Source organism: Theropithecus gelada, chromosome 18, assembly GCF_003255815.1.
Source record: "Theropithecus gelada isolate Dixy chromosome 18, Tgel_1.0, whole genome shotgun sequence".
Lineage (NCBI taxonomy): Eukaryota > Metazoa > Chordata > Mammalia > Primates > Cercopithecidae > Theropithecus > Theropithecus gelada.
Genome location: NC_037686.1, coordinates 15,494,570 through 15,517,053, shown reverse-complemented (window position 1 = coordinate 15,517,053; position 22,484 = coordinate 15,494,570). Strand labels below are relative to the sequence as shown.

Genomic DNA, 22,484 nt, shown 5'->3' with positions numbered 1-22,484 from the left:
TTTTTTTTTTTTTTTTTTTTTTTTTTTTTTTTTTTTTTTTGCGGAGGAGCCTCCCTCTGTCGCCCAGGCTGAAGTGCAGTGGGATGATCTTGGCTCACTGCATCCTCCGCCTCCCAGGTTCAAGCAATTCTCCTGCCTCAGTCTCCCAAGTAGCTGGGGCTACAGGCGCACATCACCATGCTTGGCTATTTTATTTTATTTTTTTTGTATTTTTTGTAGAGGCGGGGTTTCACCATGTTGGCCAGGCTGGTCTCAAACTCCTGACCTCAGGTGATCTACCCACCCGCCTTGGCCTCCCAAAGTACTGGGATTACAGGTGTGAGTCACCACACCCAGCCAACTCTATTTTTTTATACTAACATTGCCTCTGTTCTGTGCTTTTCCTGTAGTCCATCTCCTGAGGCTCACTCAGTGACACATCTAGCCTTGGTCCTCCCAGGAAGGGGTGAGGTAGATAAAGTGGTGCTGGAGGAGGCAACTGCCCAGACAGTGGAGGGTACAGGGTAACAGCCCCTAACACTGCAGCAGGGTCAAAGCCTGACTGCCTGGTGGGGAAGAAGAGCAGAGCAGTGGCCTTTCAAACATTGTGGTGTTGGGAGCTATAGACTGGTTTCTTTGAAGCTCTTATTGGGCTTTAGGGATTGTCAGAACCTTACTGAAGATTTCCATTTCAGCATGAACTAAATTACGTGTTGAGAATCTTGGACCAGAAAAAATGAAACATTAAGTGGGAAAAAGTTATGACTCTGCATGGTCAGAGAGCTGGGAAGAGCCAGTGATGAAAGTGCCTTGAGAAATGGAGCTTGAGGCTGGGCACGGTGGCTCATGCCTATTATCCCAGCATTTTGGGAGTCTGAGGCAGGAAGATCACTTGAGCCCAGAAGTTTGAGACCAACCTGGGCAACACAGTGAGACCCTATCTCTTAAAAAAAAAAGGGGGGGGGGACTTTACAGAAACCCAATAGTCACGTGGTCCTTTGTGTGTAGCCCAGGGCACTGCCTAGTGTGTGAAGCCTTGAGCACCACAACTAGTCAGGTCCAGAGGTTGGGACTCAGGCTGCCTTATTCTAAATTGGGCCAACAGATGTGCCCGGAGTAAATATCTTAGCCTTGTGGGCTCTACTATCTCTGCTGCAGCTACTCAGCTCTGCTGTTAGAGCATAAAAATAGCCATAGACAATAAACAGTTGGGTGTGACAGTGTGCCAATAAAATGCTATTTTCAGAAACAGGCAGCAGGTGGGGTTTGGTCTATGGGTCATAGTTCTTTGACTCCGCATCTAAATTATGTTCCGTGAGAAACTATCATCACGGGGCTCTTGGGTTCAAAAAATATTAGGGCTGGACTTTGTCAAGGGAATGTGATCCTCTCTGAGTCAGGAGGAAGAGTAAAGAATGAAAGAGAAAAGTCTAAAGAAAGTGAGAAGAAGGGAGAAAGGGGGCAATAAGACTGACGAGCATAGTCACCAGTAGTGGACCAAAAAAAAAGAAATCTAGAAGTCTTCTATAATTAGTGATGTAATATGCAGAAGTCCTTTCCAACTTTAAAGAAAATACTGACTTTACATTTGTAAGGTATTAGTATTTTAGGCAATGCCAGTAGTCAACATGAACCTTGGTTTCTTTTTGTTGTTTGTTTTTTGAGACAGAGTCTTGCTCTGTTGCCCAGGCTGGAGTACAGTGGCATATTCTTGGCTCTGCAACCTCCACCTCCTGGGTTCAAGGGATCCTCCTGCCTCAGCCTCCCAAGTAGCTGGGATTATAGGTGCGTACCACCAGGCCTGGCTAATTTCGTATTTTTAGTAGAGATGGGGTTTCACCATGTTGGCCAGGCTGCCCTCAAGCGATCCTCTCCTGCCTCAGCCTCCCAAAATGTTAGGATTACAGGCATAAGCCACCACGCCTGGCCTTTTGCTGTCTTATTTTCATGTTTGGAAACTATTTTATGATCCACTAGGTGTCAGTGTAACATAGAATTTTCAAAAATTCAGCTTCAGGAGCCTTTTCAGCACCCAGGAAGAGCTAAACTGCAAATTGTTTTCAGGGAGCAGATGTTCTCTCAATAATGCATGCTCTATTTGAAAAACAAGTAATTTAATTTAATTAGCCTTCATCTCAATAACAACAGTTTTGTAAACCGTGCCAACAGACTTTTGTTAGCTCCTTGTAAAATGCTTTGTTCATCAGGGTTCTTAGGGATGATAGAGTGTGTATGGAAACAAAAAACAGGCCCATGATTCAAACAAGATGCAATAGTTGTGCTTATTAATAGTTAAGAAAGATCATCTATTACCACAGTTTTCAAATTAGACCCCTTGGCAAATAGTCCTTCAACATGGTAAGGTCTGCAGTCTTTGTGGCTAGGAGTTGCTGGGAGACCTTACAGCACACACACTCTTTTCTTTTCTTTTCTTTTCTTTTCTTTTCTTTTCTTTTCTTTTCTTTTCCTTTCTTTTCCTTCCTTCCTTCCTTCCTTCCTTCCTTCCTTTCTTTCTTTCTTTCTTTCTTTCTTTCTTTCTTTCTTTCTTTCTTTCTTTCTTTCTTTCTTTCTTTCTTTCCTTTCTTTCCTTTCTTTCTTTCCCTTCTTTCCCTTCTTTCCTTTCTTTCTTTCCCTTCTTTTCTTTCTCTCTTTTCTTTCTTTCTTTCTCTCTCTTTCTTTTTCTTTCTCTTTCTTTCTTTTTCTGTCTTTCTGTCTTTCTTCTTTCTCTCTCTCTTCCCTTCCCTTCCCTTCCTTTCCCTCTGCCTTCCCTCTCCCTTCCCATCCCTCTCCCTTCCCTTCTCTCTCCCTTCCCTTCTTCTGTAGCTCAGTAGCTCCCTAGAGGCCCGCATACCACAGGCGCCTGAGATCCCACCAGGACCTCCTCAGGATTTAATTCCATCTTGCCTCCTTTGTGGGCCAACAGGACAATGAAAGAATAAACCAGCACAGAAGGCCCAGATGGCATCAGCTGAAGAATTAGAGGTGGCGAATTGTTGCATTAGTTATATGTGCCTAGTTTGTTCCTAATGATCAGGCCTCTGGCTATCCTAGAATCAGACAGCATTAGATCTGTAAAGTAGGGCAGGTCATTACAGCCTCTCTGGAAGGTGATTTGGTACCCAGTTATGAACTTTTTTATTTCTTTTTTTTTTTTTTTTGAGATGGAGTCTCACTGTGTTGCCCAGGCTGGAGTACAGTGGTGCGATCTTGGCCCACTGCAGCCTCTGCCTCTCAGGTTCAAGCAATTGTCGTGCCTCAGCCTCCTGAGTAGCTGGGATTACAGGCGCCCGCCATGATGCCTGGCTAATTTTTGTGTTTTTAATAGAGATGGGGTTTCACCATGTTGGCCAGGCTGGTCTTGAACTCCTGACTTCAGGTGATCTGCCCATTTCAGCCTTCCAAAGTGCTGGGATTATAGGCGTGAGCCACTACACCCAGCCCCAAGTTACGAACTTTAATACACTTATCTTTTAATAGCGTTTCCGCTTCAGGGAATTTATCCTGCATATCGCAAAAACACCATGAATATGAGACAAAAATGCAGTTGACCCTTGATATTTGCGGGGGACTGGTTCTAGGATCCCTCTCAGATAACAACATTTCCAGATGCTAAAGTCCCTGATATAAAACAGCACAGTATTTGCACATAACCTACACATGTCCTCCCATACATGTTAAATCATCTCTAGATTACAACGTAAATGTGAGTCAATAGTTGTTATGCTGTATTGTTTAGAGAATAATGACAAAAGAGAGGTCTTTCTGTGTTCAATACAGATGCAAACATCCTTTTTAAAAATATTTATTTATTTATTTATTTGAGACGGAGTCTTGCTCTGTCGCCCTGGCTGGAGTGCAGTTGTGTGATTTCAGCTCACTGCAGCCTCCACCTCCTGGGTTCAAACCATTCTCTTGCCTCAGCTTCCCAAGTAACCGGGACTACAAGCATGCGCCACCATGCCCAGCTAATTTTTGCATTTTTTTCTTAGTCAAGACAGGGTTTTACTATAGGTTGGCCAGGCTGATCTCGAACTCCTGACCTCAGGTGATCCTCTGCCTCGGCCTCCCAAACTGCTGGGATTACAGGGCGTAAACCACCTTGCCCGGCCTTTTTCCTAATATTTTTGATCTGTGATTGATTGAATCCATGGATACAGAGGGCCGACTGTATATGTAAGGGTAACCACACAGTATTAGAGTAGTGAAAATGTAGGATTAGCTTAAATGTCCAGCAGTAGGGCTGGTATTCAATTATTGATAAATTGGGGATGACTTTTTTGACCTGGAAAGATGTGAAGTGAAGCAGGTTGTAAACAATGTGTACAATAGCATCCTGTTTTTGTTGAGTGTTCATATATGTGCATATAGACACTGATTGGAAGGAGATATAGTAAGGTATTAACAGTGGTTTCCTGTGGGGAGTAACATTGTAGTTGTAATCTTTTCCTTGACTATCTGTATTTTCAAAAATTTCTGGTATAGATAGATACTAGTTTTTTTCTTTTTTTTCTTTTTGAGATGGAGTTTCACTCTTGTTGCCCAGACTGGAGTGCAGTAGCACAGTCTTGGCTAACTGCAACCTCCGCCTCCTGGGTTCAAGCAATTCTCCTGCCTCAGCTTCCCGAGTAGCTGGAATTACAGGTGCCCACCACCATGCCCGGCTAATTTTTGTATTTATAGTAGAGACAGGATTTCCCTGTGTTGGCCAGGCTGGTTTGGAACTCCTGACCTCAGGTGATCCGCCCACCTTGGCCTTCCAAAGTGTTGGGATTAAACCTGTGAGCCTCTGTGCCCAGCCAGGTACTACTGTTTAATAAGTAAAAGAGAGATAAGATATAGAAAGCACAATAACTACCTCTATTCCAAGATTCTAAGTTTAAGTTCATGTCTATTAAAGGAAAATATGTGTGTTTTTTAATGCAGTTAGTTGTCACAGTTCTAGGTTACAGAATGATTGTTAATAAATGTTTATTGAATTTGAAATTGTTAGAATTCCCCATTAGGGCCATTTCAGAGAGACAGGTGTGGGATGTAGGCATTTTTTGCTTTTATCCCTGCCCTTGAAAACCGAGTAGCTGTCAACACCGGCAATTCTGTTCAGAGCAAAGTCTCCAAAGGGCTGGAGAAAAGGAAGAAATGTCAGTTATGGTCATAGCTGGATTTTGTTGCTGTTGTTTTCCTCTTGTAACCATCTAGAGAGAGAAGACAAAAAAATGTTTTAAGTTACCAAAGTAATGCTTGGAGAGTCATTGTGCAAATATTTGAGTGTCTGCTATATGCCAGGCATTGTTCTTGGTGCTGGAGATGTGCAGGGAGCAAAACAAAGATTGTTGCCCTTGTGGAGCTGACGTTCTAGTTGAGGTAGAGAGACAATAAACACATGAAAATATAAGTGCATAATGTGTCAATCATGGTACATGTAGAGAATATAGCCAGGTAAGAGGTTAGGGGTGTGTGTGTGTGTGTGTGTGTGTGTGTGTGTGTGTGTGTCACAGGCCAGGGGACTGGGGGTTATTTTATATAGAGTGGGTAAGAAAGACTCACAGATAAAATAATTTTTAGGCAGATATCTGAGCTTGTGAGAGAACGGGCCATGCAGGTAATTTGCGGGAAGAGGGTTCCTGGCAGAGGAAACAGTAGCCAACCCGGAGGTGCTTGGCATATTTGCTGACCAGCAATGAGGCCAGAGTGCTGTTTTATTTCCACTTGTAAATGAAAACCTTATTGTAGGTAACTTTACTCATATCCAAGGATAAAGTCATGGAAGTGAATTTTCTGGCTCAAAAAGTATGCATATTGAGGCTTTTGATAAATGCAGCCAAGTAGTACGTACATACGTTACGGAAAGATACCAGTCTGTATCTCACAGCAGCGTGCAGGTGTTGGTTTCATTATCCCCTCTATTGGATATAACTTTTAAAAATTGCTGGTTTCTTGGGCAAAGCCTGATGTATCTTTAATTCAAAATTATTTAATTTAAATTTCTTTTTATTATTAGGGAAGTTGGATAATTTTTCATATGTTTATTGGTCATTTATATTTCTTGTGTGTGTGTGTATGAGAGAGAGAAAGAGACAGACAGACAGACAGAATTACCTGTTTTTGTCCACTGACTTTTTTTTTCTGGAGAGCTGATTTTTTTTTTTCTTGTTGATTTATCATACATTAAGGATATTAAACTCCAGCTTGTTTCATATGTTGGCAGTGTTTTTTTCTGGTTTGTTAATTTTCTGTTAATTTTCTTTATGGTGTTTTTAGCTGTTGCATTTTATGTAGGCAGATCTGTCAGTCTTCCTTGATGGTTTCTGTCCTTTTAGTGATGTATAGAAAAGCCAGAAGGGCAACATTTATTGAGGTGGTTGTTTTTAATGTGCCATGCACTGCCCCCCAATACTGTATATTCATTCTCTTATCTTCTCAGAATCCTTCTGAGCATTATTATCCCCATCTGATAAATGAAAAAAGTGAGTTCTCATTGCAGACTATGGATATGGATCCAGTTTTGCTTGACCACATTAAAAGGAAAACTTTAGGCTGGGCACAGTGGCTCATGCCTGTTAATCTTAGCACTTTGGGAGGCTGAGGTGGGAGAGTTGTTTGAGGCCAGGAGTTCAAGACCAGCCTGAGAAACACAGGGAGACACTGTCTCTACAAAAATAAAATAAGGTAATTAGCATGGCATGGTGGTGTGCACCTGTGGTCCCAGCTACTTAGGAAGCCTGAGGTGGGAGAATTACTGGAGCCTGGGAGGTTGAGGCTGCAGTGAGCCGTGATGGCACACTGCACTCCAGCCTGGGCAACAGAGCGAGACCCTATCCCTAAATAAATAAAGACAAGAAAAACTTTAGACAAAATAAATTTAACAGAGATTATTTGGTCAAACAACAATTCATGACTCAGGCAGCACTCAGAACCAGAGGAGGCTTAGAGAACTCTACTGCAGCAGCCTGGCCGTGAGCTTTTATAGCTGAAGTAGCTGAATGTGGAAATAAAGATACTACATAATTGGCTATAGCTAGGCATTGGCTTTCTTTGGGTATAGTTCAGTGGGAGATCCCTGATTTTTAACCAGTTGGTTGGTTGACTGTGATTGGTTGAGGCTCAGTTTTGGTTTTTCTTTTTCAGTCAGTTACAAGAAATGCATCCAAGTTTGGGTGTGGTCTGCTTACTTAGGAGCCTCTAGTGCAGACAGGATCAGGCTAATGGCCTCCTTATCTGCTGTAACACCACAAAGGTCACATTCTTTCCACTCTATGAAACCTTTTGCCCTGGACTATGTACATCCTTCCCGCCGCCACCCCTACATGACCTGGCTTACACTAGAACTGAGAACATAGCTCAGCCCAGGGAAACGTGTGAAGTTTCTCTGTCTCGTAGAGCTATTGGCTAAAGTTAATCTGCAAATTGCTGGCAGTTCCTTGGGAGCAAGAAAACTATAATTTCGAAAGATTCGGATAACCATGTAAATGTTATAAGATTATACTCTCTAGTGCCCAGAATCAGGTATGAGTTGTATCACTTGTTGCCATATCTCCCTACAAAATAATCCTTAGGTACAGAAGAACTAACTAGGATTTTAAAGTTGTAGCTTCATTTCTTCCTGAAGAAATGATTTTAAAAAATATTTCAGGAGATGACAAAAGCACAAAGAAGCACTACACTTGCAGCTCATGTCTTTACCTTGTCTCTATACTACCTGGAAAAGTATGGAAGTCTCAGTTGTCATGGATTTTATACATACCAGGTAACTAACTGTTGAAAGGTCTGACCCCACCGGATTGTGACAGCACAATAACAGTTGTGGAAACCTGTAAAGCCAGAGATCCAAATCCTTATTCCTGAGCAGCAGGAATAAGCGTCAACAGTTCTTCAAATTATGTATGTGGAGCTGTCAGCCATTCTCTCTCCTTCCCCCACACCCCTCTCTCTCCTCCCATGACTACTACAGTCTGTTTATTGCCTAAGTCCCCCGCTGGACTTGGTCTGTCATATTAAGAGCTGTGTCTTCATTGACTAGAAGATTGGAATATAGTGGGTGCTTAATGAATATTAATGAGTTAACGAGTGTTTTAGTTCATTTGGGCTTCTGTAACAAAATACGATAGACCAGCTGGCTTATAAACACAGAAATTGGCCGGGTGTGGTGGCTCACGCCTGTAATCCCAGCACTTTGGGAGGCCAAGGCAGGCGGATCACTTGAGGTCAGGAGTTTGAGATCAGCCTGACCAACATGGTGAAACCCCGTCTCTACTAAAAAATACAAACATTAGCCAGGTGTGGTAGTGGGCACCTGTAATCCCAGCTACTCAGGAGGCTGAGGCAAGAGAATCACTTGAACCCGGGAGGCGGAGGCTGCAGTGAGCCAAGTTTGTGCCATTGCACTCCAGCCAGGGTGACAGAGCGAGACTCCATCTCAAATACATAAATAAATAAACAACAGAAATTTGTTTATCACAGCTCTAGAGGCTGTGAAGTCCAAGATCAGGGCACCAGCAGACTTGATGACTGGTGAGGGCCCACTTTTCTGATTCATAGGAGGTGCCTTCCAGCTGCGTCCTCACTTGGTTCAAGAAGTGAACAAGCTCCCTTGGGCCTGGAATTTTATTTTATTTTATTTTTTTTGAGATGGAGTCTTGCTCTGTTGCCCAGGCTGGAATGCAGTGTCACGATCTCAGCTCACTGCAACCTCCGCCTCCTGGGTTCCATGAATTCTCCTGCCTCAGCCTCCTGAGTAGCTGGGACTACAGGCATAGGCCACCACACCGAGCTAATTTTTGTGTTTTTAGTAGAGATGGGGTTTCACCGTGTTGGCCAGGATGGTCTCTATCTCTTGACGTTGTAATCTGCCTGCCTCAGCCTCCCAAAGTGCTGGGATTACCAGTGTGAGCCACCATGCCTGGCCTTTTTTTTTTTTTTTTTTGAGAGGGAGTCTTGCTCTGTCACCAGGCTGGAGTGCAGTGGCGTGATCTCGGCTCACTGAAACCTCTACTCAGCCCACTGCAAGCCTCCTGAGTTCAAGCAATTCTCCTGTCTCAGCCTCCCGAGTAGCTGGGACTATAGGCACAGGCTACCACGCCCAGCTAATTTTTGTATTTTTAGTAGAGATGGGGTTTCACCATGTTGGCCAGGATGGTCTCTATCTCTTGACCTTGTAATCCGCCTGCCTCAGCCTCCCAAAGTGCTGGGAGCGCTGGGATTACCCGTGTGAGCCACCATGCCTGGCCTTTTTTTTTTTGAGAGGGAGTCTCGCTCTGTCGCCAGGCTGGAGTGCAATGGCGTGATCTCGGCTCACTGAAACCTCTACTTAGCCCACTGCAAGCCTCCTGAGTTCAAGTGATTCTCCTGTCTCAGCCTCCCGAGTAGCTGGGACTATAGGCACAGGCCACCACGCCCAGCTAATTTTTGTATTTTCAGTATAGATGGGTTGGCCATGTTGGCAGGATGGTCTTGGTCTCCTGAGCTCGTGATCCACCCACCTCGGCCTCCCAAAGTGCTGGCATTACAGGCGTGAGCCATCGCGCCTTGCCTGCAGTTGTTTTATAGGGACACTAATCCCATTCATGAAGGCTCCTCCCTTATGGCATAATCACTTCCCACAAGACACCACGTCCTAGTACCATCACTTTGGAGGTTAGAACTTCAACATGTGACTTTTGAGGGGACGCAGATTCAGACCATAGCAATGAAGAATAGTTTTGTGACAACGTCTTTCCAAGCCACAGAAGGCTCTTATTGCTGTAATAATAAACTAAAGGGAGACATTATGTTGAAGAAAATGTTATGTGTATTTATTTATTTTTTTCTTGAGAGGGAGTCTTGCTCTGTCGCCAGGCTGGAGTGTAGTGGCAGTCTCAGCTCACTGCAATCTCTGCCTTCCAGGTTCAGGAGATTCTCCTGCTTGAGCCTCCCGAGCAGCTGGGACTATAGGCACAAGCCACCATGCCCAGCTAATTTTTGTATTTTGGTAGAGATGGGTTTCACCATGTTGGCCAGGATGGTCTCAATCTCCTGACCTCATGATCCACCCACCTTGTGTATTTTATTCTCAAAACTGAAGGATAAGGAAATACAGTAAAATCAAATGTAAGATGTACTTAACAGTGCATTCTTGCTCACTAGAGGACAGGAAAGGATCCGTGATCCACTTGCCTACTCGATATCTCTGGTTGGGTGTCCTAAAAGCATCTCAAATTAATAATTTTTAAGACTGAATTAATGATTTTCTCCAGTCAAGCCTTTTCAACTTTTTCTTGTCTTAATGCACCACCCAAACCCTGTTCCAACGTGTTCTCCATACTATAGCCAGAGCAACCTTGTCAAAATGCAAATTAGACCATATTATGCCCTCCCTACCCTGAGTTTATTCCTCTATCTACTCAAGCTACACTTGCCTTCCTCCAATTTCCTGTTGCCACAGGGCCTTTGCACATGCCATGTTTATGTCTGGAATGTCGCATCCCTTGCACTGTTCTACCCTGTCTCCTGTAGCCAGTTTAACTTTGAATTTCGTCTCAAACATCACTTATATGGGTAAGATTTCCCTATTCTCACTGATTAGGTCAGTTTCCCTTATGGTATAGCATAGTCCTTTAGTCTCCTTTATAACAGTTATCAATGTAGTGTTTTCATTTATTTTATGTGAACAAAACACATACAGTTCCCACCCGTGTGACACAGTGTATTTGAGGGGTGGAGGAGACATTAATAATATATCCAGGAGCTCCCTTTTCTGACTCTGTCAGTCAGATAATTAGTGGGTTAATTGAAGGTCACATAAATCAGGGAATCTTATTTTTATTTTTTATTTTTTTGAGATGGAGTCTCACTCTGTCACCCAGGCTGGAGTGCAGTGGCATGATTTTGGCTCACTGCAACCTCCACCTCCTGGATCCAAGTGATTCTCTTGCCTCAGCCTCCTGAGTAGCTGGGACTACAGGCGCCAGCCACCACACCCAGCTAATTTTTGTATTTTTAGTAGAGACAGAGTTTCACCATATTGGCCAGGCTGGTCTCAACCTCCTGACCTTGTGATCTGCCCATCTCGGCCTCCCAAAGTGCTGGGATTACAGGTGTGAGTCACCGCTCCTGGCCTATTTTTATATATTTTTTTTAAGAGACAAGGTCTTACCCCTGCTGTCCAGGTTGGAGAGCAATGGCATGATCATGGTTCACTGCAACCTTGACCTCCTGGGCTCAAATGATTCTCCCACCTTAGCCTCCTGAGTAGCTGAGACTACAGTCTCAACTCACCACACTCAGCTGAATTTTTAAATTTTTTGTAGTGACAGGCTTGCTGTGTTGCCCAGACTGGTCTGAAACTCCCAGCCTCAAATTATCCTCCCATTTTGGCCTCCCGAAGTGCTGGGTTTATAGGTGTGAGCTACTGCACCTGACCTAGGGAATCATCTTTTGCTGAAACAGTCTATTTATTTTAATTAAAGACACATAAATGTGCATTAATTTGCTGATTTTGTGGTAAGGCTTTTCGTTTGTGTGTGGATTGTTGACTAGTATCCTTTTCTTGCATATACTACACTTAGCATATACTCTATGATTTACCACTGAAGTACGTGGTTAAAGTAGAATGAGACCTTAGATACTTTGAAACAATACAAATCCAGAGTCTTTGATTTTTAATTCTTTTTCCTTTTTGCCCTATCCCTTCACACTTGCCTTGCCCACACCTGTTTTGTCAGCAATTTTTCCAGTGATTCAAATGTATTATTCTTAGCAGTGGCTATGGTCTTAGGTTGGTGTGTGGTGGAGAAATACAGCCGTCACACTGACATGGTGGCTCTGCAGTCTGCCACCTCTCCTGTGTGTCTGAAGCGCCATGAGTGTGTGTTGCTTTGGCCCTGTTGCCCCTGAGGGAGATGACTTTGGAGAACACAAGCACTGGGATCCCGTGCCTGGGAGGTGGTCCCACGTCTGGAGCCAGATGCTCACTCCGCAGTCCTGTAACACTTCCCAGAAGTCTGTTTGGTCGTACTAGTCTTGTGTATCTCTTTTCTAGTTAAAGTTATTTCTTTATATTTGAGGGTAGGAGGGTTAAAATACAAGGTGTTCCCTAGGCATATTTTCTTTTCCTCGCGTCCCTGGGCATTCAGACACCCTGATGCCTCTTGGAATATATAACTCAGCAGTTTTCTTTGTTTTACGAGGGCATGGAGTACACATGTCTGGGGCCTCGCTGACCTTACATTCCAGAGTCCTGGGCCTCCCGCAGTGAGGCCAGCTGCCATCTCACCCAGTGCACCTCCTCCTTCCTCCTCAGTGCCCTGCCTGCAGTATGTGCTCTGGGCTTCCTTCTGGTGCACAACAGGCCATGGGCCTGTATCCTGCCTCCCTTGATTCATGTGAGCTTAATGTCAAGTGGGAAAAGCCATTTCCTAGAAGAACAGCAATTGACTGATGTCACCCCTGACCCATTGCGATGGAGGTTGGGATCTTACTTTATCTGTTCATCTTTTGGTTGGGGATGCCGACATCTATCGCAGCAGGACTAGTGAGAACAGAATATCCCTCAGATAATTGGCCGCTTGGTCAATTATCCAAGTGTTTGCAGCTTATCTATTTGTATGTCAGTGTCTCCCATTAGATTATGAGATCCGTGAAGGCAAAATATGAATGGGCATTTAACAGCTAGGGCTTTGGAGCCAGACAGACCTCAATTCAAATTCTGGCTTTGCCATTTACCAGCTCTTCTAACCACAGGCAAATTATCTAAACTCTTGTGTCTCAGTTTCCTCATCCGTACAATGAGGGTAATAATAATAAATACCTTCCTCATAAGATTGTTGTGCAACTTTAAGAAAGATGCAGCATATAAAACATTTAAAACAAAAATGCAGCATATAAAACATTTAAAACATATAAAACAAAAAGCCAGCGAAGTGCCTGGTTTGTGGCAAGTGCTCAATCAATGTTACCTATGATGCTGCTGTTATTGATAATTCTCGGCACCTTGTAAGTTGCTGTGACTATTTGCACAATGAATTTATACAGCGAGTAAGGTTTGAAGGCCCTTACTAGAGATTGGAAACATTTAAATGCTAGATTCTCTGGGAAGTTGTACATATCAGGCCTCATGTTGGATGGAGTGCCTGCCCATGCTAATAAAATTAACAAAGACCATTTCTTGAGCAGGCATCATGCCAGGAGATCAGTTCATTGAGTTCGTTGGGATTATTGTGTTATATCCTGCTGGAATAATTTCATTTATTTTTATTCATTATTAGGATAACTCTGGGAACTTGAATTAGTAGATCGAATGTATTTCTTTTTTATTTTTTTGAGACAAGGTCTTGTGTCATCCAGACTTGATTGCAGTGGCCTGATCTCAGCTCACTGCAACCTCTGCCTCCTGAGCTCAAGTGATTCTCCTCCCTCAGCCTCCCGCGTAGCTGGGATTATAGGCGCTCGCCACCACCAGGCACGGCTAACTTTTGTATTTTTAGTAGAGATGGGGTTTCACCATGATGGCCTGGCTTGTCTAGAACTCCTGACCTCAACTGATGCACCTGTCGTGGTTTCCCAAAGTGCTGGGATTGCAGGCCTGAGCCACCATGCCCGGCCAATAAAATGCATTTCTAGCTAATGAGAGAAGCAGGTTGCAACCTCAGTGATATGCACTGCATGTGAGAACTAGGATTTTGATTCTGACTTGTAAGAGAAAAGCAGTTCCTGGTGTGGCTACAATTGAAAAATAAATGTACCCTTCGGAAGTCCTTGAAGAGTCCCTGAACCAGAATTCCAGCAATGCCAGGTTAATGGTTGAAAAAGCCAGACTATGGCCACCCAACTGAAGTTCTGGGATTATTTTTTTCAACTTCATCCCTTGAAACTGGTTCTTTTTATTGTGATTCCACGGAGCTATTTGGTGTAGTGCCTGGGTAAATAACCTTTTCAATTTTTAATAATTTGTTGTGGATTCAAAACTTTTGGCTACTTAAAATCCAAAGAATAATTGTTCACTGCCCTTGAAAAAAAAAACAATCTGTTCTCTCTTCCAAGCTGCAGCAAGGCGTTTACCATTTCCATTTCTGGGACCTCTTAGGCTAGGTGATCGGTAACGATGGGATTGTGGGTAGGATGGCTTTGTCTGCCTCCACTACTCAGTGAATGAAGACCACATCTCACTCAACAAGTCTGCCAGGGATGTTTAGACAGCCTCTGTTGCTGTAGTTGATGCATCTGGAGGGTCAACCTTTGCAGCTATGTCTTTCTTAACAAAAAGTGGCAAAAGTGTTACTGCTTTTTCTTCCTCTTTTCAGATCTCATGTTCTGGCATGGCTTCCTGCTTCAGTGCTGTTTGTGGGTATGATCTATGCTGGGTCCAGAGCCTTGTCCAGACTGGTAAGTGTTAGAGGTTCAGGGGGAACAACTCCTCTCTCCCTTTCCCCTTTGCCTTTTAACTTACTGTGCCTCAGATCAATAAGGGCAGAGAATCACTTTAATAATGATAAAGCTAGATTGGAGAACAAGTCTTGGGCCTGAGGCCAACATAGGACCTATTGCCCCCTTTTGTTGAGTTGAAGATAATCAGATAACAGGGAAGGCCAACTTGTATTACAAGGTGGGGATGCACAGGGAGAAAAAGAGTAGTGGTATTTGTGGAGCTGGCCAGAGACAGGCCCTGCTGGGACTGCTTCCCCGTGGAGATGGGCAGAGTGGGAATGTCCCAGCTCTGCCTGAATGCAGGCTGTCCACGGGAGCAGGAAGGCAGGGCCCAAACTACTCCTTGCTTCTGAGGAACCAAACCCTGCCCACTGGTAATGTGACCTGGTGAGCTTGGTCGTGGATGCAAATGCCTGGCACAGGGTTGATGTCCTGTACATGGGGAAGCTAGTAAAACAAGCTGACTGTTTTGTTCTCCCACCACTTCCCGGCAGGACTGAGCTCCTCAAATGCAGGAACTGTGAAGAGCAAAGCTACTTCCAGATACATTATTTGGAACTCCAAAAATTTATTTATTTTGCCATCAAAAGAGAATCCATTAAAACCATCATTAACAGAAGGTGGCTTAAAAATCAGGAAAGATGTTAATACCTCCTCCAGTCTTGTACCATGACTGCTAACTTTTTATCTATCAGAAAATAGTTGTATTCTAACTTCGGGGAAAGAGCAGAATGTGCAAAACAATTTAAGTCTTTTAATGTAAAATTCTTGTTGTTATGTTAGCCCCTTAGATCTCAGCTATAAAAACAGTAAAAACAAACAAATAAACTCTGCCTAATTGGATAACAATGTTGTTGTTAGGACAGCAACTCCAAAGTTGCAAAATAGCAGTGAGGACTGTAATTTTGAAGTTAAATAATCATTTTTCTTTCATGATTCATAAGCTTGAGTAGATGGGATGATATATGCAATGGGGAAGAACCTTCCTGGGTGGGCTTGAGAACTGACCCACAGTGCACGTTGCTGCTCAGCTCAGACCACGAGGCTTGCCCTGGTTGTCTGCTGCGCCTTCTTTGTTCTCAGGCTCTTACCACCTCAGTTTATACCCTTTGGCCTGCAGAGAGTATTTCCTCTCCTATGCCATAGACTATCAGATTTTGGTAAAAGCAATGTGTTGCTCAAGTGCTTTTAAATTTTTTCCTAGGCTCTGGATAGTTACGTTTGCCAGAATTTTGAAGTTTGAATAACAAGGTGTTGCGTTCATAATAATAATACTTTTTGTTCATACAGTGCTTTTTTTCCATAGGCTTCCAGAGTGATTTCCTTCGTGTCCTTTTATGTGATTCTTGCAATCTTTTGACAGATGATAGGTGAGGCAGCTGCTAACCACTTGACAGAGGAAGAGACGTAGGTGTGGAAAGTCTTGCTAAACCTGCCTCTAGTCCCAGAGAGTGGCAGCTCCCGTTTTTTTGTTTTTGTTTTTGTTTTGAGACAGGGTCTTGTTCTTGTGATCTTGTGGCCCAGGCTAGAGTGCAGTGGCACAGTCACAGCTCACTGGAGCCTCGACCTTCTGGGCTCAATAGGCTCAAGTGATCCTCCCACCTCAGCCTCCCGAGTAGCAGGGAATACAGGTATGTGCCAATACACCCAGCTATTTATTTATTTTCTTTTGGAGATGGGGTCTTGCTCTGTTGCCCAGACTGGTCTTGAACTCCTGGGCTCAAGCGATCCTCCCACCTCAGCCTCCCAAACACTGGGATTACAGGCATGAGCTACTGCACCTGGAATGGCAGCTCTTCTAACTCCCCACCTTTTGCCTTTTCAGAATTGTTTCTTTAGGACCAATGCGTATGGATTTTAGAGTGAGTCCAGGGTGTAGTAGTCATTGTATAACATTAGACTCTTTCAGTTGCAAGTGTTAGAAAGCCCAAAAACTGGTCTAAGCAAAAGGAAGATTTACCAATTCATATAACTGAAAAGTCTTGGGGTGGAAACCTACTTCACAAATGGCTTTGTCCAGAGGCTCCAGTATTATACTCAGAAGCCAATTTCTCTGTCTTTCAATTCTGCTCCCCGTCTTTGTTTCTTTTCACATCCAGCCCGCCCCTACCACCACAGTGAGTGCTGTACAGCTGCCCCCAACAATGGGTGCAGCCTCACGTTCTCACAACTTTAGTGGTAAGAGACCATTTTCCTGGTAGTTTCTGCTTGAGTCCTAGGCTTCACTCTGATTGGGTCAGTCAGGGCCACTACCCATCCTTGATCTGAAAACTGGCCACAAGGTTGGAATTATGTTGATTGGCCAGCCCTGGATCAAGACTTTCCTGAACCATTCACTGTGGTTGTAGACACTTAGAGGCCTAGTCATATAGGATCTCTGCCTGGATCCCACATATGGAGAGCAGGTTGTAATGGATCCTCAATGTTGGAGTGCTTTACCACCAAAAAAAAAAAAAAAAAAAAAAAAAAGTACTGATACCAGGTGGCCAAACCCTCTCAGAAGACCATGGTAAATGTCAGTCTAGTGTGTTTTCAGGCAGGTGGGGAGTTCTGCAGCCTACAGCAGGGCTTCTTGAGCTGTGATCTGCAGCTGTACCGGTCTTTGAATTCTTTGTTACCTGTCCATGAGGAGATCAACTTTGGCACTCGTCACACTGTTTAATTGAGCTGGCTTTTTGTTTTTCATAGCAAGACATTTTGAAGAAGGAAGCAATGCATTGATTTTACATTCTCTTGCCAAGTCCTTATCTTCTTGAGGACCAGCACTTTGAGTGGCATTCTCGTAGAGCACAGCCATTTTTTAGAGATGGGGGTCTCACTGTGTTGCCCATGCTGGCCTCAAACTCTTGGGCTCATGTCATCCTCCTGCCTCAGCCTCCCGAGTAGCTGGGACTGTAGACATGGGCCACTGCACCCTGCTGAGAGCACAGTCTTCTTAAATAAGCAAAAAGAAGCTGTTGCAATTCAAAATCTTTGAACAAAGGGAAACAACCAAAAACCAAATACACCCAATTAGAGTGGGAGGAGGGCAGAAAGCAGATGCTTATTATTGTTTTATAGTAAAATAAATCAACCCAGCATCTTTTCTTTGTTTTCTGAGCTCTTTGTTTTTACATTGTTGCTTAGAAATTTATAGAGTGGATAAACATGAGGCACTTGTACAGTTTGTGTTGGATAGAAAACAGGCATCAATATGCTGGTGCCAAGCTGTCAGTTGAATGAATCCATAAGGAATGGGGGAAAAGTGCTCCATTACAATCTGTAGATGTATTGTTATGAGGAACACTTAAGCTCTCCTTTATCTGACAAGGCCTTGAAGTTCTGTTCTCCTGATGTGTAGCTCCTGGTAGGAAGCTGAGTTAACTCTGCACAGATGCCATGGGAAAAGCTCTTGGTTGATTTTTCTACCTCAGACTCACAACCAAATGATCTACAGAGTTAAGGGAAAGGAGATTTTTCTTGTAGCTATCCATTCACCACATAGTTGTTCGGGACCTACTATGTGCTGGCAGCATCATGACAAACAAGACCTGGTTTCTGACCTTGAGGAACTGAAAGGGATGGGGCAGGGAGTGAAAGACACGCAGCTCACCATGGGAACAGCCACCATGAATATTTGATGTTAAGCATGTGCCAGACACTTTCTGTCACCAATCTCGATGAGATGTGATTTGGACTTGGGCTGATTCAGGCCTGCTTGCCCAGCTTTCCTAGATTGAGTAAGGTCACAGTGATGATGGCTCTGATGGGTGTCAGTCTTGGAGGGACGGTATGACTTTGATGGCTCATGACTCTTGTTATAATTTCCTGGTCAAAAACCTTCTCAGCTGGACAGGACTGCCTCAGCCTGTGCTGACCAGCGTTCAGAACAGATGTACAAATTCCTACATTACTGAGTTTGGTGGCGAGAGGCCATCCTGGCATTGGTGATTTGGCTCAAGCCATGCTGTTTGCTTGCTTGGGGGAGGCCAGGGTCTGCAGCTGGAGGGACTCTGCAAGTCTAGGTCAAGGCACCTTGACAGGACAGGAATTGTTTTCCTTGCTGAGCTCTTTGATCTTGGTCCTTCCTAATGGCTTGTCCTTGTTTCTCTCTTCCGTGAGCGCAATATTCACTCAACATACTGGGGATGGAGATGGGACTGTGTGTGCGATGGGAGGATGTTGGTGAGGAAACACATATGGATCATTAAACCCATGTGGAGTGAGTTACTCAGTTAAGCAAAATGGTACCTGTGGGTCCCCTCTCTCCTTGTTTGGCTCCAGTATCATAAAGGAATTTGGATCCACGAAGGAAGAGTGTAAACGTTGGTGCAGAATGGAGCATCCGCCCCTAATGTCCCTGTTACTGCTGATGAGAGACAGCTCCCTCTGTCGCGTTGTGTTTTCATCACAGGTGATCAGAGTCCAACTACAAGGATTAGTTTTTAAAACGCGGGCTCAGTGGCAATACAGTAAACTCCTCCCCGGATTTTTCTTATCATCCTGATCCCTCTAAAAATTGTCCTGTAACTCTTATAAAATGGCTTTTTTTTTTTTTTTTTTTTGAGATGGAGTTTTGCTCTCGTTGCCCAGGCTGGAGTGCAATGGTGCAATCTCGGCTCACCGCAACCTCCGCCTCCCGGGTTCAAGTGATTCTCCTGCCTCAGCCTCCTGAGTAGCTGGAATTACAGGCATGCACCACCATGCCTGGCTACTTTTGTATTTTTAGTAGAGATGGGGTTTCTCCACGTTGGTCAGGCTGGTCTCAAACTCCCGACCTCAGGTGATCCACCCGCCTCAGCCTCCCAAAGTGCTGGGATTACAGGCGTGAGCCACTGTGCCCGGCCATAAAATGGCTTATTATTAACATTGAACTCTTAAGGAAAAGCTCCATGATGTTGGATTTGGCAAGGATTTCTTGGATATGACACCAAACACGCAGGCAACAGAAGAAAAATAGAGTAATTGGACTTCATCAAAATGAAAAATTTTGGTGCTTTAAAGGATACTATCAACAAAGTAAAAAGGCAACCCCCAGAAAGGGAGGAAATATTTGCAAATCACTCATCAATTGCGGGATTCACTTATAGGCTGTATAGAGAACTCATAAAACTTAACAGAACAAACGAAAACAACCTGATTGAAAAACGGGCCAAAGACTTGAACAGATGTTTCTCCACAGATGACATTTAAAGACTGATAAATCCATGAAAAGAGGCTCAACATCATTAATCATTAGGAAAATGCAAATCAGAACTATACGAGGTACCACTTCACACCCATGAGAATGGCTGTTACCAAAAAACCAGAGAATAACAAGTGTTGGTAAAAGACGTGGAGAAGTTGGAACCCTTGAGCACCACGGGTGGAGATGCACAGTGGTGCAGCTGCCACGGAAAACAGTATGGTGCTTCTTCAAAACATCAAAAAATAGGATTATTATGTGATTCAGCAGTTCCACTTTTGGGTGGATACCCAAAAGAATTGAAAGAAGGGACAGGAAGAGATACTTGTGCATCCGTATTCGTTTGGCTATTATTCACAATAGACAAAAGGTAGAAGCAATCTCAGTGCCCACTGATGGATAAATAGATAAAATATGATAAATACAAACAATGGAGCTGGAAGCGGTGTCTCACGCCAGCAATCCCAGCACTTTGGGAGGCCAAGGCGGTGGATCACCTGAGGTCAGGAGTTCGAGACCAGCTTGACCAATATGGAGAAACCCTGCCTCTACTAAAAATACAAAAAATTAGCTGGGCATGGTGGCGAGTGCCTGTAATACCAGCTACTTGGGAGGCTGAGGCAGGAGACATGGTTGAACCCGGGGGGCAGAGGTTGCAGTGAGCTAAGATTGCACTATTGCACTCCAGCCTGGGCAACAGAGCGAGACTCTGTCTCAAAAAAATGAAAATAAAAACACAAATACAAACAATGGAATATTATTCAGCCTTAAAAAGGAAGAAAATCCTGCCACATGCTGCAACACGGATGAACCTTGAGAACATTATGCTAAATAAGTCAGTCACAAAAAAGACAAATACTGTGTGACTCCGCTTATATCTGGTACTTACAGTAATGAAATTTATAAAGGCAGAAAGTAGTATGGTGGCTATCGGGGTGGGGGTAGGGGAGAATGAAGAGTTAGTGTTTAATGGGCACAGAGTTTCAGTTTTGCAAGATGAAAAGAGTTCTGGCAGTGGAGAGTGGTGATGGTTGTACAACAGTGTGAATGTACATAATGCAGTGTGAACGGACTATGCACTTAAAAATGGTTAAGGTGGCAACTTTTTGTGATGTATATTTTACCACAATAAGAAAGAAATATCACCTATGCCAGGCTTGGTGGCTCACACCTATAATCCCAGCTCTTTGGGAGCCCGAGGCGGATGGTGGCTCACACCTATAATCCCAGCTCTTTGGGAGCCCGAGGCGGATGGTGGCTCACACCTATAATCCCAGCTCTTTGGGAGCCCGAGGCGGATGGATCATGAAGTCAGGAGATCGAGACCATCCTGGCCAACATGGTGAAACTCCGTCTCTACTAAAAATACAGAAAATTAGCTGGGCGTGGTGGCGTATGCCTGTAATCCCAGCTACTCGGGAGGCTGAGGCAGAAGAACCGCTTGAACCTGGGAGGCGGAGGTTGCAGTGGGCCGAGATCACGCCACTGTACTCCAGCCTGGACGACAGAGTGAGACTCCGTTTCCCCAAAAAAAAAAAAAAAAAAAAAATCACCTAGGTTCCAGTAGGAGTTTTCTTGAGGATTACATGAAAAGGAGGGGTGATAATGTGTTCTTACTTGTCTCACTCCGAACTCCTCTGTGTTCCTGTGGTATATGCACATTTAGTTTAACCGAATTCGGTTAGTGGACTTGGGTAAAGTGCGAAGAAAACAGCCATTCCCTGAGAGCAGGCATGTCCGCCCACCATTCCCACCCATGCATTAATGCCAGGCTGGAAGACTGAGGCCCCCTTAGGCCTTTTCTGATTCCCTGGCATCTCTCTTAGAATTAGCATTTTGCCAAATTGGAGGAGCTCCTGGTACTGCAAGGTATCTATTTTTCATATGTTGAGGCCCTTACACACCAGGCAGCTACTTTATGTGATCCTCAAATGAAGGACAAAAAGGACCTCCCAGCTTGTACTGGAGACTGGGAAAGAAGGCAGTCTGCTCCTCTGCCCTCAAGGAGTTTGCCATCTAATGGCAGGATAGTAAGATGAATGTAAATAAACACTGCAGTCTATGTCATGCAAGTCAGTTTATGAATATTCACTTATATGTGCACATATACATATTCAGGCACCTCATCTTCTTCCAGAGAGGATGTGTGGTGGCTTACAAAAATAATTTCAGTTAAAAAAAGATAAACACTCTTATGAAGAGAATTGTGTAAGAAATCTAGATAAGGCCGGGCGCGGTGGCTCACACCTATAATCCTAGCACTTTGGGAGACCGAGGTGGGTGAATCACCTGAGGTCAAGAGTTCGGGACCAGCCTGGCCAACATGGTGAAACCCCATCTCTACTAAAAATACAAAAATTAGTCTAGCTTGGTGGCGGGCACCTATAATCCCAGCTACTCGGGAGGCTGAGGCAGGAGAATCGTTTGAACCCGGGGCTCAGAGGTTGCGGTAAGCGGAGACCGTGCCACTTCACTCCAGCCTGGGTTAAAGAACGAAACTCCATCTCAAGAAAAAAGAAAAGAAAAGAAATCTAGGTAAAAGGGCCAGCATGGTGGCTCATGCCTGTAATCCCAGCACTTTGGGAGGCTAAGGCAGGCAGATCACTTGAGGTCGGGAGTTCAAGACCAGCCTGGCCAACATGGCAAAACTCCATCTCTACTAAAAATATAAAAATTAGCCGGGCGCGGTGGCTCAAGCCTGTAATCCCAGCACTTTGGGAGGCCGAGACGGGCGGATCACGAGGTCAGGAGATCGAGACCATCCTGGCTAAAATGGTGAAACCCCGTCTCTACTAAAAAATACAAAAAACTAGCCGGGCGAGGTGGTGGGCGCCTGTAGTCCCAGCTACTTGGGAGGCTGAGGCAGGAGAATGGCGTGAACCCGGGAGGCGGAGCTTGCAGTGAGCAGAGATCCGGCCACTGCACTCCAGCCTGGGCGGCAGAG

The 22,484-nt window shown here is 44.3% G+C and overlaps 1 protein-coding gene across 3 annotated transcripts in view; it reads left to right on the top strand.

Moving 5' to 3' along the window:
- TMEM241 (transmembrane protein 241) overlaps positions 1–22,484 on the top strand; it is a 138,019-nt gene that overhangs the window by 22,364 nt on the left and 93,171 nt on the right. For all 3 annotated transcript variants that reach the window (XM_025365239.1, XM_025365238.1, XM_025365240.1), the window contains one exon: positions 14,253–14,334. In XM_025365239.1, coding sequence (XP_025221024.1) covers positions 14,253–14,334 — 82 coding nt within the window. The remainder of the gene's footprint in view (positions 1–14,252; positions 14,335–22,484) is intronic.